At 42.5% G+C, this 19,312-nt stretch overlaps 2 protein-coding genes across 2 annotated transcripts; one reads left to right on the top strand and one right to left on the bottom strand.

Moving 5' to 3' along the window:
* Positions 1–1,520: 1,520 nt before the first annotated feature.
* On the bottom strand, positions 1,521–7,019 carry zic2a (zic family member 2 (odd-paired homolog, Drosophila), a). Its single transcript, XM_054786366.1, has 3 exons — positions 6,030–7,019; positions 4,566–4,729; positions 1,521–4,360 (listed from the first exon to the last, which is right to left on the bottom strand). Exons 1-3 carry the CDS (start codon positions 7,009–7,011, stop codon positions 4,166–4,168), a joined length of 1,341 nt encoding a protein of 446 aa, XP_054642341.1. The 5' UTR covers positions 7,012–7,019; the 3' UTR covers positions 1,521–4,165.
* Positions 7,020–11,981: 4,962 nt separating this feature from the next.
* zic5 (zic family member 5 (odd-paired homolog, Drosophila)) lies at positions 11,982–15,357 on the top strand. Its single transcript, XM_054786365.1, has 2 exons — positions 11,982–13,370; positions 14,053–15,357. Exons 1-2 carry the CDS (start codon positions 12,284–12,286, stop codon positions 14,547–14,549), a joined length of 1,584 nt encoding a protein of 527 aa, XP_054642340.1. The 5' UTR covers positions 11,982–12,283; the 3' UTR covers positions 14,550–15,357.
* Positions 15,358–19,312: the final 3,955 nt, after the last annotated feature.

A 19,312-nucleotide genomic window follows, 5' to 3' on the forward strand; every position in this document is an offset into this window, starting at 1 on the left:
ACACCACGATGAATAAGTATTTATATTAATAATAATAAAGTCCTTATTAGAATGAGCCCAGCGCATCCACAGTTGACCGGGCGATTGAATTGTACATTGAATACAATTTAATTTCATTTGTGTGTTTTATTTCACACACATACAGTACACATAATGGTTAGATGAGCTGTTAAACTGCATGAAGCATACACATATTTAATTTGTTAATTTACCTCTCAATGTTTCCTGTCAAACGAAGCTGTTAAATACGGAAAACAAACATGAAAAGCTGTCGTAACGCCTCAACACTGCGGAAGAATACCAGCAAAAAAATGTGCACTGATGCACAAGCAATTGAATTCCATCCAGGGACACTGTTTTCCAACACATTTAAAAATATTTAACTTAGATAATCATATATGTCCAAAATAAATAAACATCTATCATTAGAAAAGATGTAAAAAAACAAAAAAAAAAGTTTTAAATAGTGTGAGGAATGGTAGATTAGCATAGAAGATGCACACTTATACTGTAAAAAAAAAACCCCGACTTCTAAACACAAAAAAGCAGAAAAGGGAAGAAAAAGAAGAAGAAAAAAAGCTTGCATCCTTTAGCAGTGGATCGATATGAACCCAGCAGGAGCAGAACAGGAACCGAGCGCCATGTGGACCCACTGAGCATAAATGACCTTTCCTCCCTCCCTGCGGCTAGTGGCTTCTTCCCCCTCAGAGGTCACTGGGCCACTCCTTGCTTATAGTTTATTATCATTATTGTAGAGAAACACACTATGCAATGCTGCTCAGCGTAACAATGTTGAAAACTAAAGCGGAATTAACAAAAAAGTTGCGTTATCGCTGTCATGGAAACAGACGCACGCACGTCACATGTAAATATGTACACACAGCCAGAATGACACGTCCAAAAGTCTAAAATCTGTACATGGATGAGCCTGGACCACACAGACCGAACACTGACTACAATATACGCACAACAAGGCCCTTCTTGGACATCCAGAACCAAACATGAAATGTGTTTGAGGCCAAGTCATGTCGCACATGACAACATCAGGAGTGATAAACACCCAAAAGTGAAAAAACTACTAGTGGACCAGGAAGGACTAGAGAATGAACACTGATTACAAGCAGGCTCACCATGGCCCGCACCCTTAACGCCGCCATGGGTTTTAGATCAATTCAGTAAACACACCACAACATGACAAATTACACATGCTTAAATTATACATGTCAAACATCTGCTCATGGACCAGCCAGGACCACACAGACCAAACACCGACTACAGCGTACAGAAAGACCCGCCTTGTTGTGTGTACGTTGTAGTCGCTGTGCCACGTGTAGATGCTGAACCACCAGAATCAAAAAATGAGACCTCATCACAAACCACATGAAAAATTACGTGTCCAAAAGTTGAACATCACCTCGTGGACCAGCCAGGACCACATAATCCGAAGGCCAGCTACAGGCATGGAAAGACTCATGAGACCTCAGGACACTCATGTACAGTATGAGTCAAGTTCAAAGCTATGGTAGCGGTTTCATTTATTTTGAACATGCATACAAGTTACATTGGAATACATCACATAGTAAAATTCACAGTTCCACATGTCCCCCCCAAAAAAAGGAGTAGGAAGAAGCAAAGCTTATTTAATCCTACCCCCATCCGTTTCACATCAATTACAATACATTTGTTCACTTCCTGTATTCCAAATGTACTCTTTGCCAATTTTGAATACATAAGAAAATGATAAGGCAGTATAACAATGTGGTAGAATAGGAGCTGAGGTTTATAATCACTGTAAATAAATCTAAATATATAATTATAAGTTGGATGATACGTGAGTATAGACAATGTACTCACAAAGAAATGAAGCGTTCATAGAAATTGCAGGAGTGGTTGGACATAGCATTGTACAGTATTGGATGTAAACTTTGTTCAGGGCTCTTCTTTCTGGTACTTTGTCAACATCAACAGTTTGTACCGTTTCTTGAAATTGCTCATTTTAGTGCATTGTTTGAGTTCTTTACACAATGCGTTTTCCAGAACTTGATTCCACGGAGACTGCTAAAGGTTTTCAGCGTTCTGGCATAAAAGCGTTCTCTTGTTGAGAAGGATTGTATTACATTTTTGGGGAGCAGGTTTTTTTTGCTTTATGCATAATTTTATCCATTTGAAAGTTTACCAGATTAGCAAATTTTAATAATTGTGATTTTAGGAATAAAGGGTTTGTATGTTCTCTATTATGGATTATCCTAACTGACCTTTTTGTAGCACGGTTAGCGAATGAAGTGTACTTTTATAGTTATTTCCCAATATCTGCACAAATTAAGTTAGATATGGTAATAAGCCAGAAAATCATATGGGGGGGGGGTGTCCTGGTGTATTAAAGAACATGATGTATTATTAAAAATGCTTACATTGCCTTTAAAGATTTTAGTCATCTCAGCGTCTTTACTTTTGGGGGCCTGATCCCAAATTTGAGAGAATTTGACAAACGAGATGCCTGATTGTCAAAATGTCTGCTAACTAGCATGGCGCTAACCACAAGTTCAAGTCCATCTCCCCATGGACCAGCCAGGACGACAGACTTAACAGTGACTGCAATGAAGGCACAACAGCCTCAAGTTCAAGGCTACAAAATGCCTTTTTGGTATTGTTTCTTTTCCTATTAGTGGACCGGCCAGGACCCCAGACCAAACAGACCTACATCTCCAGCCGCAAGGTGGCCACTAATCAGACCTCCAGAAGCAAATACGAGATAGGGTAGAGAACCCTAAAGTACCTTGATACAATAGTTTATACACTTTTGAGTATTGAGTGTCTTGTGAAGATAAACAGAGAGAACACTGACTACTTTGCACACAACTTCATCCATGCCACTCCGTCTCAGACCAAAGATTAGACAGATTGGAAATCCGATCAGGAAGGTCTCAAAACTGCATGACAACACCATACATTAAACATAGCTGTTTAGAATATTTATTTACGGTTGTCAAAAAGCCCCAGTGGACCGCTGAGGGTTTTTAATCAAGTTGAGGCGAAAAAATGTTATTTTTTCACTGTTAAAAGGACAATTTCAGAGAGAATTTTTGTAAAGCTAAAGCAGATAAATGGACTGAACACTGACTGCAATGCACACAACAATAAGCAGCCTTCATGTTTTTTCTATTAATAAAGGAAGTGTAGTGGTAAGTGTCTGATTTTAATAAAAAGTATGACACACTTTACTGGGGGCCTAAAACACCTTACACAGCAAATATTTACGTGTTGAGTGAGAGGCCCGATTGCAAAAACACCAGAAAAATGACGCACAAGAAATAAAAAAAAAAATAGCACTTGCAACATTTTTTATTATATTTGTATGGAGTCAGATGTTTTATCACAGTTAGGATGAAAACACTTCTTTTTTTTTAAACTTTTCGTTCCATAAACAAACCCAAAAAATGCACGACGAAACAACTGCCCAGGTTAAGCTCTTAAATTGTACATATTTATAGTTAAAAAAAACAACAAAGAGAAAGATTCTTTTATAAATACTGTTTCATCTGTAGCAAGTAAATACCATAATTTACTTACAAATGGATAAATATGGCAGTTGGTATTTACAAATACACAAAAAAAGGAAGGATGTTAAAGGAAAAATGTTTTCTTTTTCCTTAACGGTCCTTCCACATAGCGTGGTTTTGTTTGTCACAATTTGCAGAGCACACACACACACACACACACAAAAAGGACACAGGTAAATTAAGCCTGGCGAGCTTTTAAAAATTACAAAAATAATGTACATTCACAAAGCATGATAAAATGTGTCCGTGTTCAACTTTGGCACGCTTTCCAGTTCATATAGGTGTTTTTTTTTCCTTTTTATAGAGTATAGTACAATCAATTTGCCTGTTTAGGATCACAATATGGAGTACAGTTGTTATTACTGGATTATGTGCACTAAGGAGTCCAGTTAGAGATAGCTACCATTGAAGAAACATCTAGACACCAAATAGACCAAACGAGCACAACCAAAGTCAGCCACTATTTACAATAGCAATCTATTATACATATTTTGTAGTGGTGCTGGAGACAAAACCATCAGAAAATGTCCCAATCTCCTCGTCCAGTGCTGTGAAATTAGATTGTGTGTGCGTGCGTGTGTGTATAAACGCCTTCAGTGTGGGTCCTACACATACCATTCACTGAAATTGGACGAGAGGCCGCTGTGGCTGGTGCTGCTGTGCACGGCCGAGGCCGGTGACAGGGTGGTGTTGCTTTGGGTCTCGGTGGTGGGTGACACCAAGCCCGGAGGGGTGGACGACTCATATCCTGAACTGGCCGCCGGCGAGGAGTCGGACGCGGACGAGGATGACTCATGCACCTGGGGAAAATAATTGTTACAAAAGTTAACCTCATTTATAATGTGTCTATTACTAATTTATTACACATTTATTATCCTGTTCAATGACTTGCACTGCTGGGACTGAATACCAGCCTTTCCTAACCTGTTGCGCCTTTATACCATGCTATAAAGCAGTTACAACATGATTTGTGTGTGTGTGTGTGTGTGTGTGTGTTGTGTTTACCTTCATGTGTTTTCGTAAGGAGCTGGGATGTGTGTAGGACTTGTCGCACATCTTGCACAGGTAAGGCTTGTCTGAGGTGTGGACATGCATGTGCTTCTTTCGGTCGCTACTGTTTGCAAACCTCCTGTCGCAGCCTTCAAATTCACACTGGAAAGGTTTCTCTCCTGTAGAAATAAACATTAAAAAAGAATAGAGTCAAATATGTGCACAAAAATCCCCCCCGGCTTAATAAATCAAATGCATTTGAAAACAATATTCAAATATAGCAATGACTAAAAATAACACAACTAAACCTTTTGCATATGCAAAGCTGAATGGGGTTGGGGGGGGGGGGGGGGTTGATTGCAAGCCTAAATAATGCGCATATTGATTTAAGGAGGAGGGGTGAGGGAAGAGGGGGTGCAGGAGCAGGGCCATCGTCAAGCAGGCCCACAGAAGGCAAGCACCATTTGCTTGGGAGACAATAAAAATCTAATTAGCACCTGGCCATTTTCATGGCACCCATCGTGCACCCCACCCCCCTGTCCCCGTCCCCACAGCAAGATAGGTGGACATGTGAAAAGGCTGGTAACGGCCTGTCTAGCACCTTCACACACCTTCAAAAAATTACAAACCAGACGCTAAAACGCAAAATTAGCGTTCGTTTTTAATCATGTGCCTAAATTACCATGTAAAATCAAAGCAACAAATGTGAAATATAAAAACGCCGAATTTTTCACAGGGTATTTAAGTCCAAGGCTATTTTTTAGGGGCTAAAACCTAAATCGAAATAACGACAGCAGACGTTTATTCTAGAAGTAAATAAAAACAAACGCAGCTCTTGCTGGCAGATAGGACTAAAATGTGACCGTTTAGGGCCCTTATTTAAAAAGGTGTGCGTGCTCCGTATAGTAGAATTGAATTGTTTTAAAGTGTCCACAAAAACACAATTTTAAGCAATTGCTTTGCATGTTGAAATTAAAATATGACCAGTAGTTTTTGTTGTAAGGCTACACGTGCAAGTAACCTTATAGAGACAAATGATGTTTTAAAATGCATCGTAATCATTATAGAAGTGTAGTGTTGTGTTTTAAAGAGCCGTAATTACCAGTAAAAATTAAACAAATCTCATTTTATATAATCTGGTTCAAACTAAGAAGATTTTGTTGTGGAAGGCGCCAAACTTTGGCATTTTAAACAACAAACAGATAGATTGTAGCCTAGAAAATAAGCACAAATTGGTAGTTTTTTTCATATCAACAAATGGATAATTTCTTTAAACAAAAAAAGATAAGTATGTTTTAATGTAGCACGGGATTATTGCATGAAGCCACAAGTGCACAAGTTAAAGAGTTATTCTAATGGAAGAATGCACTCGGGACATCTCGACAGCTAAAGAAAAAAGTAAGTGATTTTAATGAGCTAGATCTTAGCTTGGTAGAATCAGAATGAAATCAAGAAATAGAAGTAAAAGTGAACATTTACCTGTGTGTGTGCGCTTGTGGATCTTAAGGTTCTCGGAGCGGGCAAAGACTTTTCCGCAGCCGGGGAAGGGACACGGGAAGGGTTTCTCCCCGGTGTGGACCCTGATGTGGTTGACCAGCTTGTACTTGGCCTTGAAGGGCTTGCTCTCCCGCGGGCAGTCCTCCCAGAAGCAGATGTGGTTGGTCTGCTCCGGCCCGCCGACGTGCTCCACGGACACGTGCGTCACCAGCTCATGCATGGTGCTGAAAGTCTTGTTGCAGCACTTTTTCGGGTTGCTCAGCTGCTCCGGTTCGATCCACTTACAGATGAGCTCCTGCTTGATGCACTGCTGCCGCATGTAGCGGAAGAAGGCACCCGGGTGGTGGTGATGGTGGTGGTGGTGGGCTGCCATGTTCATGTTCATGGAGCCGTACTGGTTGTGCAGCTGCGCCGCCGAGTACGGGTCGGTCCTGGGGCTGGACACCTGGTGGTACTGCTCGGAGCGGCCGAACACCTCCCCCGCCAAGCCGAGCCTCATCTGCCCGTTGAGGACATTGGTGGAGGCGTGTGAGCCGTGCTGCTCATGGATGCCCGGGAACAAGATGTGGCCCTGCGGCGTGTCCGTGTGGTGATGGGAAGGGTGCAGGGATCCCGCAGCGGCGCCGAAGAGAGCGTGCTGCCCGCCAGCTGGGGAGGTCTCCCCGAAGCCGCGGCTGCGAAACAGAAAGTCCCTCGTGGAGTTGAAAGGGGAGCCCGCGTATGAGGTGACGTGGGCGGCGTGAGCCCCCAGAGCTGCCGCCGGGTAGCCCGGAGCTTGGCTGCTGAAGGCTGAGCTCTGCCCCGGGGAGAGATCGTGGTTGAGTTTGAAGGCGCCCATGTGGGCAGAGTCCACAAAAGTGTTCTGGGCCAGGCTGAGGTCTCTCTCCTGCATGTCTCCGGCGGCAGGATGGTGGCGGGCGAACGAGCCCAGACCCGGGAACTGGTGGCCTGCATCCAGCAGCATGACGCCTTGCCTTCTACTCTTCACTCTTTAGGACTTGTTACAAATGAAAAACAGTAGTGATCGTGTCACTCACAAACAGCATAGCAGGCGTGACTGTGCTCCACGCAAGAGCATTAAAAAGTTGACTTTAAATTAAAAAAAAAAATCCACCTCTTGTGCGTCCTTGCCTGGCTGTTTTTTTGTTTTATCCGCAAAGTCGTTGCAGCATGGCTACAAGGATGTTTGCAAGTAAACACAATTAGGTGTGCGCGTCTCTGTCTTTGTCAGTAAAGAGTAGGCAGTCAGATCTGTCTCTTGTCTCTGTGAGGGTCTAAAAGCTCCTGCGCCGACTGGCCCGTCCTCCTTTTCCGCCCCCTTTAACTGGGGCCACTTGACGGGATCCTCGCAGCCTCATTGGCCGCCCAGGTTCATCAATCCCAGGTGGCCCTCCAATGGCAGGTAGGTAGCGCCTCTCTCTCTCTATACACACACACGCACGCACACACGCACACTAATAATTACCGCCTATTTCTTTTTTTTAGAGAGAGAGCGCTTGGGCAAGGAAGGAGTGAGGATAAACGATACAAAAGATATAGATTTGTTTTTATATGTTCGCATTTTGAGGGGGCTTTTACTGCAGCTCATAGGAGCTTGAGCCAACAAAAATTGCATTTTTAATGTAAAAATGCGAGAAAATATACAATGGGTCCGTATTATGCACTTTAGCATGATATGCAATGGGTATACAAGTTATTTAAAATGCACACACAGGCGAGGAAGTACGCGGCAAAAACAGTAAAAATCCACACGCATGCATAAATGATGAGAATAACTGCTGATGGTGCATGTTTTCAAGTTGCTTGGCGTGCTCGACTGTCTATCTACCTATCAAAAGTGCCACACAAACATGAGACTAAGGCATAACAGTTCCCAAAATGCATCGTAACTATACACTTATATATTTCAAAACTATCATAACCACGGGGTTCTATCTCTATCAAAAGTGCTGAAAAATATTACCTTCAATGAATAACATAACACAAAAACACATAGTTTTGATTTTGTGGTATATTTTGCCTTTTTTTGCAGCACCTTTGACAGATGTATCAAGTGTTGCAAAAATATGACTTTTAAGCCATTAAATGGACCAAAATGCATGGTTACTGTAAACCTATATGGTTAAAATAATCCCAGTTCCTATCTAAAAACAAAACAAACTAAAAAATTGGGATTTGAAGTCAAATACCATAACTATCTCCACTATGTATGAAAAGTGCTCAAGAAATATGACTTTTAAGGCATAAATTAACCCCCAAACAATTAAAAATGCACTGCAATAGAAGCATGTAAAATGATCAAAACTGGTGGTTGCAATTTATCTATCTAGTGCAAATAAAACCCGATTTTAGGGGAGAAAATAGTCCATCACAATTAAAAATGCACTGAACTATATTGTTAATTGATTGCTAATAAATACGGGCTGCCAGTGGTCGATCGACACAAAAATTAGTTTTAAGGCATAAATTAAGCAAAGCATTAAAATGCATTGTGACAATAATCCTATAGTGTAAATAATAATAATAATAATAATAATAATAATAATAATAATAATAATAATAATAATAATAATAACAATAATAATAACCTCGTGTGTCTGCAAACATAAGTCAAGTTTTAAGGCATGGAAAAAATGTACACTTTAAAAATAATACTCAAAATAACACAAAATCAATAAAGACAGCGAGGACTTCCTGATGCAGAGCTACACAATTTCACTGAAAAATATGTTGAATAAGCCCCGCCCCTTACCATGTGTTCAACCAGTGCCTAATTGGTCTCATTGGCTTTACATGTATAGACATAATATGTACAAATTGTGTTGGTGACATATGTCAAAATATTAAAGAACAAAATAAAATATGTCAAACTATTAAACAAGAAACAACAAAATAAAACACGTACCTAGAGCACACTACTGAACAACAACACAAGCTGACCATGTTCGCACTTGCTTGTTCTTTTAAAGGTGTTCCACTATACGGCTCTAACACATTGACCATGCACAAACTCACACGCGCACACACACACACACACACACACACACACACACGAAATGGAGGCAACATGTTCAAAACCATAAAAACAAAACCGGCGGTGACACCCGAGAGGTCAAACAGCACAGAGAAGACATTTCTTTCCCCAGCAGATAGTGAAGGCAGCATCATAGAAAGTACAATAGCAGCAGGTGAAATAAAGCCATAAAGAAGTGTGCCCTTTTTTTTTTTTTTCCCTAAAACCTCGAGCATCTTCACAAGTTTCATAGGAAGGAAGTGGACTTACGTTGTGTTTCCTCCACGAGGCCGGCTGGAAAAGAAACTCTGTGGGCCGCATCGCCTCCAGTGTGCAGTGTTCTCCTCCTCCTTCTTCTTCTACTAGTCCATTTCAGGCGGCACGGCGGGAAATGGGGGGAGCTGATCCAAGTTCAAAGTCAGGTCCGCCGACCCCATTTAGAAGAACTTCTTTATTTCAGCAAAAAGCCTGGGATAAGAGAGAGAGAGCGAGGGTTTTTTTTTAGGTTAGGGTTTCAACCAGTAACTCACCAGTTGATTATTATAATAATTATCAGTGATAAATCACCCAGGGGGTTCTACGTTCTACGTACACATGACAATATCAATATGTTGACACGCTGCAAAGGCGACCGCTGGTGCTTTCACTGACCTTGTGTTTCATGGATCTTTGACCCCTGGCCCCCTTAAGACCACATATGCTGCCCTCTTGACTCCTGGCGGTAAAACGAGCCAGTTTGTGACAAAGACGCTTTGTTTTTGAGAGTGAGGGGTGCAAGACGTGTAAGCCACCCCCCACAACACCACCCGTTATGAGTTTTTTTCAGATGATATATGTCAATATAAATTAGTACATTCATACACATGACGATATTAGATCGTAATGCAGGCATTTAGTCTGTTTTTCTTGCCTAGTTTCGGATGGAAAAAAAAATCTGTCTACATGCCACCCACCACCATACACTCATTTTGGGACCCAGTGGTGTCTTACTATGGGTGGTCTTACTGGTCTGTAGCCCTTAGCGGCACTTGCCCACCACTGCTTTTCCTCGCATACATCCAAAGGTAACATCTCGTTTGTAAATTAAGAATCATCGCAAATTTAAGGCCAAAAAATGTTGAATTTACAGTAAAATTGTTCCAAAAACACAAAATTGTTATATTTATAGCAAATTTGAGCCAATAATGAAAAACATACTTAAAATTTGTGTATTGAGGGAAAACTAAATATATATACTGTATGTTGGTTAGCATGTTGGCTACACAGTCAGGAGATCTGGAATACCTGGGTTCGAATCCCTGCTTGGGCATTTCTGTGTGGGGTTTGCATGTTCTCCCCGTGCATGTGTGGGTTTTCTCCGGGTACTCCGGTTTCCTCCCACATTCCGAAAACATGCATGTTAGCTTCATTGGAGACTCTAAATTGTCCATAGGTATGAATGTGAGTGTGAATGGTTGTTTGTCTATATGTGCCCTGCCATTGGCTGGTGACCAGTCCAGGGTGTACCCCACCTCCCGCCCACCGTCAGCTGGGATAGGCTCTAGCATAACCCTGCGACCCTAATGACAATTAGGCATATATACTGTGTATATATATATATAAAATGATTTATAACAAAACTGAGTCAAACATACTTGGACCGATTGTAATTAACTACCAAATGTAATTTAACACTACGTTTGTGCAAAAAAAAAAAATTATGTATTGTACTGCACCAGTTTTTGATGCCACATTACAAAAACAACACAAAAAATGTATTTATACCAAAAATGAGCCAAGCATATTTTTGACTTTACATGAAGGTTGCACCAAATACTGTAATCAACATAAAACGTGAGCAAAACAACATTTATACAAAATGTGACCACAAGCATTTGTGTTTTTATCCTAAATAATCAAATAACCCTGTTAATTGAGTTTTTATGTCATTCATATAGAAGTACACTTACAGTACATGAGTCGTTTTTTTATGTTTGTACGTCATTGAGGTGACGTTTATTCAAATTAGCACGTGCGATAGGATCAGACGTCTTCCCTATGCCCCCCCCCCCACCACAATAAGATAGAAATTCAACATATAGAGGGGCTAAATTGCAGAATGGTGTTACCTTGACGAGCATGCAGTGCAAAAAGCTGCATGACAACAAAGATGCCAATGAAGACATTTGAGTGACAGATCCTTGTTCTACTGCTGTCACACGCGGACTAGTCAAAACTGTGTGTGCGTGTGTGTCCGTGTGTGTGTTTGTGTGTGTGTGTGCGCGCGTGATCCGTCTGTGAACTTGAGCTCAGTTGCACGCACGCTGACTGGTGTGTGCAGTATGTGTATGCGGAACCATTAATCCTAAAGCTCATGGTAAATAACAGTTGACAGGTGAACACACGGGCACACACACACACACACACACACACACCCACGATCTGCAATGACACACACACACACACACACACATATTACACACACATAATGTGAGATGAAATGATGTGGAAGTGTGCGCGATGCTCAAGTGTTGCAAAGGCATTTTTGCTATTTTAAAGTCAAATGTGAAAAATGCAAATGACTAAAACAGTAATATTTTCCATTTCATTCGTTAAGTTGCAGCGCAAATTCCAAATTAGCGTATTTCTAAAATGTCATTTACATTTCTGAGCTGTTAAACATGATGCCATTTGTAAATCATTATAAAATCCAATACTTATTAAGATATTTTTCAGTTAACTACAGATAGGCCAGTGTTTTTTAGAAAGTTAATATTTTGTTTGGACCTAAAATATCCACATTTTGACACAGTAATTCTGCATAGGCTTTCACATCAAAGAAAATACCAACGCACGAACTAGCAGAACCGATATGGACTTGTCTCTTTCGCATCAGAACCACACTCGAGTGCGACCTGCAACTTTGCGAGCCCCAACTTTTTGTAGTTGCAAGGCTCGACTCCGGGAGGAGGGGGGGGCGGAACCCTGCTGGGCCCCTGGGCTGAACGGCAGCCAATCGCCTCGTCCGCCGAGCTGCCAGTCACCGAAATCCGTCCAATACCCGCGGTGCCATTTCTAAAGCGGGTCCCCCCACTGCGTGCTCCAACTGTTGTGTGTTCTGCCAACCGCTTGAGGACAGAGTGAAGGGGGGAAAGCGGAGTTAGAAGCCGGACAAAAGAACTTATACAGTCCCTTATATCCATATTTCCATGTTTTGGCGCGCCATGGACCGGTGCGAGTAGTCATGGAAGCCCCTTTAAGCAAGAGGAACCCCGCGTTAAGATTAGCGGATTTGGCAGCGACTCAAGCCCTTCCTCACCAGAACATGACAGGCTTCCCGGGGCTGGGGGGGCATCACCCTCTCTCCCACCATGCCCACCTCCACCCTGGGGAGCTGGCCAACGACCCCGGCGTGGCACTCACTCCATTTGGACCGGAGCACATGGTACAGACCAGTGCTGTCAAGCTTAGCCCCTCGCAGCACATCCAGAGCCACCACGAAGCCCAGACCGCGGCGGCGGCTGCAGCAGCGGCGGCGGCAGCGGCGGCGGCGGCGGCGGCGTCCTTCGCTCCGGCTCAGAGCACCGTGGGCTTCCCCGGCGTGGGCCACCCCCACTCGGGCAGCTACTCGAGCAGCAGGGACTTGATCCTCAGGAGAGAATTGTCAGCCTCTGCCATGCACGCTCTTGGCGAACAGTCCGCCTCCTCCCCCCATCACCACCACCACCACCACCACGGCGTCTTCATCTCCCCAACAGGTGCGTACAGCCACGCGGAGAGCGGGGGCCTCTTTTCGGGGCTCCATGAGCAGGCGTCCCCCGGCTCGCATCATGCCCTCAACGGCCAGATGCGCCTGGGTCTACCGGGGGACATCTACGCCAGGTCGGACCACTTCGCAACAAGGCAGGAGCACTACGGAGCCTCCACCCTGCACGGCTACAACTCGGCCAGTCTCAACGTGAACGCTCCCCACGGCCCCGCGGGGGCCTTCCTGAGGTACATGCGGCAGCCCATCAAGCAGGAGCTCATCTGCAAGTGGGTCGAACCTGAGCAGCAGAGCCCAAAGAAGACCTGCTCCAAGACCTACAGCACCATGCACGAGCTGGTCAACCACGTCACGGTGGAGCACGTCGGCGGGCCCGAGCAGAGCACGCACGTCTGCTTCTGGGAGGAGTGCCCGAGGGAAGGGAAGGCGTTCAAGGCCAAGTACAAACTTATCAACCACATCAGAGTGCACACTGGGGAGAAGCCTTTCCCATGCCCCTTCCCAGGCTGTGGGAAGGTGTTTGCCCGGTCGGAGAACCTGAAGATCCACAAGAGGACCCACACAGGTCAGTAGAGCCAACCGAGATAACTTAGCGGCGAGGTGGTGCGTAATTACGCACACAAGAAGTCCAAAAAGTAAGACGTCGAATACATTTTGCTTTCGTAAAAGAAACATCTGTATAGATGCAACTTTTGCCATCCATGACACAACAAAACAATTATTATATTTCATTGGCTGAAACGCGCTTTCACACCAAATGTTAGGCACCAACTTTTACGCACTGGTCCACCTCGTCACGCGTGAAACATGTGTGTAGTACACATTAGATACTTGGTTTGTTGTCACGGTGGTCTCGCCTATAACCCACCCACCTCCCCCCCCAAAACACGAAAAAATTATGCCAAGCTACAGGAAAATCCAAAATAAAACACTTTGACGTGGAAATGTGCATGTGCACCATACTGAATACAGTTTTGCGAGTGGTTACAAGTGTGCGCGCGCGTGGAGTTATAGCCCCACTCCACTCCACTTCAGGGTACATAAAACAACTCCCAGTGGTGCGCACACACACATGTAACCCGGGGGCCTGCGGGAATGTTACATGTGGTCACACTGTAAGAAACATGTGGCGAAATGGGGGGGGGGGTGTACGTGCGTGTGTGAGAGAGTGTGTGTGTGTGTGTGTGTATGCATTTATTAATTCAAGATGTTTAAAAAAAAGTGCTCTGCTTGTGTCTTTAAAAAAGGTGAGAAGCCCTTCAAGTGCGAGTTTGAAGGCTGCGACCGGAAGTTCGCCAACAGCAGCGACCGGAAGAAGCACTCTCATGTGCACACGTCCGACAAGCCTTACTACTGCAAAGTGCGCGGCTGTGACAAGTCCTACACGCACCCGAGCTCCCTGCGCAAGCACATGAAGGTGCACTGCAAGTCCCCACCACCCCCCAACAGCACCACCTACATCGCCTCTACGAACCCGCACGAAGAGCCTCTCTCCCCGGATATGCAACAGCACCGCAGCCGCTCAACAACCAACATCTCCCCGCAGGTCACCAACCTGAATGAGTGGTATGTGTGTCAGGGCAGCGGCGGTGGTGGCGGCGGGGGGGTCCAGCAACAGCAGCACCATCACCACCATCACCACCAGCATCATCATCACCTGCACTCCCCCTCCAGTGAGGTGCCCACGTCAGAGTCAGAAGATGAGGACTCATTCAGACACTCGGACCCCAGGACGATGCTATGATTGACACACGTATTTGATTTGTTCACCATCAAAAAGGATGCAGTGCAAACTTACTTCATGATTCATGAAAGAGATGAGATTCCCAGTAAATTCACACATTTTCTATTGAAGATCATGAAAAATGACAGCAATATTAAAAATCCCATCACTCAGTCTAACAAGTGTCCCGTACGTTTTGAGGGCCATATCTCCACTAAAACTGAGGTACAAATTTTGATAAAAAAGCCCAAGGGTTCCTTTTTGTAATATTTAAGAGCTATTTAAGTCTATATTTTATGCAAAAGGAATGTCCCAGGAGACGCTAGATGTTAAAAAAGGCTTGGTTGTACATATGTTTGTGATATCATGTGTTCGTTTTTTGGTAGAATTGTAATTTATTCACTGGTTTTTAAATGTTGAAAATGACAAAAGAACCAAAGATTCATATTAATAATAATAATATTAAAACCAATTTTTTGGTGATGCCCTATATAGTAGTAACCTGCTGATATTTTTTGGTAACTTTTTTGCAGATTTTTCAAGTATTATTATTAAAAAACAATTTTTTTGTCCAGTAAAAAAAACAACAAAAAATAACTTGAATAGGCTGTGTAATGTGAATTTTTTCTCTCTCTCTCTCTCTCGCATGCCTTGTTTTTTTATTTTTTCTTTTTGTTAACGTGACTCTTGTTGAGGTGCATGGTGCCATTTGAATATGATGGATATCGAAACAAAAAAAGATGGGCTATGATTGTGCAGACCCTTGATGTTCAAAATGACATTTACAGTATTAAAAAAGTGCAAAAATAAATACCAGAACGTAATGTAACTCTTTATGTGTCACATTGTTCTGAAGAGATGCTTCACTTTTACTCATATAAAGTTACATTTAAATTACAATAACGCTCACCTGCAATCAAAGATGCTTTTCCCAGCCAGACTGGTAGAAAAGTTACCTATAAGAAAAAACAGAATATAAATCAACAATATTTTTTTTTGCATTAAAAAGGCCTATAGTGTGGCCCTCTATGGAGCGGCCTGGGTGTGTATGGGATATGCAGGGGGGCCCACGCACCACTTCAAACGGCTACAGAAGCCCCTCACATAAAGGCTGCATGGCCGCTTCTTTAAATACAAATATGCATGCAAAATTCACCCTCACTACATCGCTGCAAAAATCAAGAGCGGCCTTTAATTATGTAAAACCACTAATTAAAAATGTACATCTTACCTTTGTATTATTGTAATTTCCTGTGGTTTTCCTTTACTGCACTTCTGATGCATCATTGTTGTCTGTGGGGAAATACATACGATAAAAAGAAGAAAAACACATAGCTACAAATTTTACATGAAAGAATTGCACCACCACCACCACCCATACTACAGCGAAATAATCCAAAAATCATATTATCAAAAAGTCAAATTACAAATATGATGATATTAGTCATACAATACTAACATTGTCAGTGTCATATTTTGTCTATACTGTATTTATAATACAATATAGTAAGAAATAAATAGAAATATAATCACACAATTCTGTCCAAAATGCATATACTTGATAAAATGGCTTTTTATGGGCTTTAATGCATTAAAATGTATGTACTAAAAATACATATTAGTCTTAAAAATGACAGTAATTCAATATACGTGCATTACAACGGCAATTTTATGCTTTTCCTCGTGTGTATTTTTGATGCATTGTCATCATCACCAAATCGAAAAAACAATTGCAAATGATAATTGCATTCTAATTGTGTAAAGCAGCTTTAATATAGCCTACTTGCATTACAGGTGATCGTTTGGTGGTTTTCCCTCATAGTGCGAAATATAACTAAATGCACGTTTTACAGCATCTTTGATATACTGGTGTGGACACCCACCTATACTGGATGTAATCACATCTTAAGTGATTACAGGTGGCTACAGTGGATGCTCACTGAAGAATCCTGCAAAATAAACATCTTATATGGCGTGAAGAGGAGGGGAGAGTTAATAAAATAAAATGTAGGGAAAAGAAGAAGAGAGGCGGTCACCCTTCAGTGGGGTAAAAAAACGGCGGCTTTGAAGTCCAACTTATTATCCCGGGAATACTTTTTGGGTTGTCCTAACGACGCTGCTGAATGGGAGAAGGAGCTCCTTTGTCAGCGATTTGTTCTCCTTTAGTGGGACGCCCGTGGAAATGTACTTACACGGGCCACCTTAACACACTGGCTGCAAATCAGTAACAGGCAGAGTCAGACATGCAGACGCCACCATTTAAAGGCCCCCAAAAGGACAAAGCAAGAAGTCGCAACGGATGGAAAAAAAGAGCCGCACCATTCAAAATAACAATAATAATAAAAAAAAAAAGAAAGGGGGTGGGAGGTGGTTGAATGATCATTTCATGGACGAGCATAAAGCATCAAAATAAAATGCGGAGATTGTGGAGTTATCATTCTTGGTGCACGTGAATGCAAGCACCTGTGCATGGGTTGGGCTCCCTTTTGGTGGTGATGAAGAAAGGGGGCAGAAACAAAACACGTGCCACAAAAATATGCATTTAAAAAATATTGGGAGGGGGTACAAACCAAACCAAGATGCCGGTGCAAGAAAGAGTCATATCCCACAAATGATTCTTCGATTCAGGAGCCAATGAGGACCATTTCTTATGCACGATAGGCACTTTGCATGGGGTGGGTTTATTTTTGTGTAGAGGTTCAAGTGACGCAGGGGCTGGGGGAACGGCGGGACAAACTAAATCATTTCTAGTAAAGGGTGTCATCCTATTTGAAGAAGTTTTTCCTTTGAAATGTATTGCTTTGCATGAAAGGGTCATTGCATTGTGTGTTATGTGCATTATTGGCACGGGCATGGTTCACTTTTGGGGGACAGGTGGGGGTGTACAGGGGAGGGGAAAAGGGGGTACAAACAAATTAATTTATAGTGATGAGTCATATCATGTTTAAAATAAGCAATATTACTTAAATGCATTATTGCCACTTGCATGGGAAGAGGGGTCACTTTTGTGGAGGTGGGGTCAGGTGGAAGCACAGGGGATTTGGAAAAGGGGGCAGAAACAAAAAACATAAAAAAAAACAACTATATACAGTGGTGTGAAAAAGTGTTTGCCCCCTTCCTGATTTTTATTTTTTTTTTGCATGTTTGTCACACTTAAATGTTTCAGATCATCAAACAAATGTAAATATTAGTCAATGACAACACCAGTGAACACAAAATGCAGCTTTTACATGAAACTTTTTATGATGAGGGAGAAAAAACACCCAAACCTCCGTGGCCCCTGTGTGAAAAAGTGAATGTCCTCCGTTAAAACATAACTTAACTGAGATTAATTGAGATCTATCAGTCTAGAAAAGGTTAGAAAGTGATTTCTAAAGCTTTGGGACTCCAGCAAACCACAGTGAGAGCCATTATCCACAAATAAAAAACACAAGAACAGTGGTGAACCTTCCCAGGACTGGCCGGCCAACCAAAATGACGCCAGGAGCACAGGGACGACTCATCCAAGAGGTCACAAGACCCCATAACAACATTCAAAGAGCTGCAGGCCTCACTTGCCTCAGTTAAGGTCAGTGTTCATGACTCCACCATAAGTAAGGCACTGGGCAAAAACGGCCTGCATGGCAGAGTTCCAAGATGCCCACAGCTGAACAAAAACAACGTTAAGGCTCGTCTCAATTATGCCAGAAAACATCTTGATGATCCCCAAGACCTTTTTGGAAGGTGTGTGTCCCATTACATCTGGTGTAAAAGTAACGTTGCATTTCAGAAAAAGAACATCATACCAACAGTAAAATATGGTGGTGGTAGTGTGATGGTCTGGGGCTGTTTTGCTGCTTCAGGACCTGGAAGACCTGCTGTGATAAATGGAACCATGAATTCTGCTGTCTACCAAAAAATCCTGAAGGAGAATGTCCGGCCATCTGTTCGTGACGTCAAGCTGAAACCAACTTGGGTTGTGCAGCAGGACAATGATCCACAACATACCAGCAAGTCCACCTCTGAATGGCTGAAGAAAAACAAAATGAAGACTTTGGAGTGGCCTAGTCAAAGTCCTGACCTGAATTCTATTGAGATGCTGTGGCATGACCTTAAAAAGGGGCTTCATGCTGGAAAACCCTCCAATGTGGCTGAATTACAACAATTCTGCAAAGATGAGTGGGCCAAAATTCCTCCACAGCGTAAGAGACTCATTACAAGTTATCACAAACACTTGATTGCAGTTGTTGCTGCTAAGGGGGGGCACAACCAGTTATTAGGTTTAGGGGGCAATCACTTTTTCACACAGGACCATGTAGGTTTGGATTTTTTTTCTCCCTGAATAATAAAAAGTTTCATTTAAAAGCTGCATTTTGTGTTCAGTTGTGTTGTCATTGACTAACATGTACATTTGTTTGATGATCTGAAACATTGAAGTGTGACAAACATACAAAAAAATAAGAAATCAGGAACGGGGCAAACACTTTTTCACACCACTGTAAATAGATATAAATGACGAATGAAAGGCGTAAATGAACATTTAACGTTACTTTTACCTGTTTTGACATGAGTTGTTTCTTGAATTCAATAGTGTTTCTCACCTCAGTACTGTAACACAAAATGGAGCCAAAGAAAGTTAGAAGTGCCAGCATTTTGATAAAGAAGGTGAGAAACAGGATAGAATTTAAGAAATAACTCATGACGAAATAGGAAGATGGTGTCCATGTGGTGTCTCGCTGCCACATCGTGTCTTTCAGTGAAGGTAAAAGCAACCTTAAATGTGCTTTTATCCTTTTCATTCATTG

The sequence above is a fragment of the Dunckerocampus dactyliophorus genome, chromosome 9, assembly GCF_027744805.1.
Source record: "Dunckerocampus dactyliophorus isolate RoL2022-P2 chromosome 9, RoL_Ddac_1.1, whole genome shotgun sequence".
In the NCBI taxonomy this organism is placed as follows: domain Eukaryota; kingdom Metazoa; phylum Chordata; class Actinopteri; order Syngnathiformes; family Syngnathidae; genus Dunckerocampus; species Dunckerocampus dactyliophorus.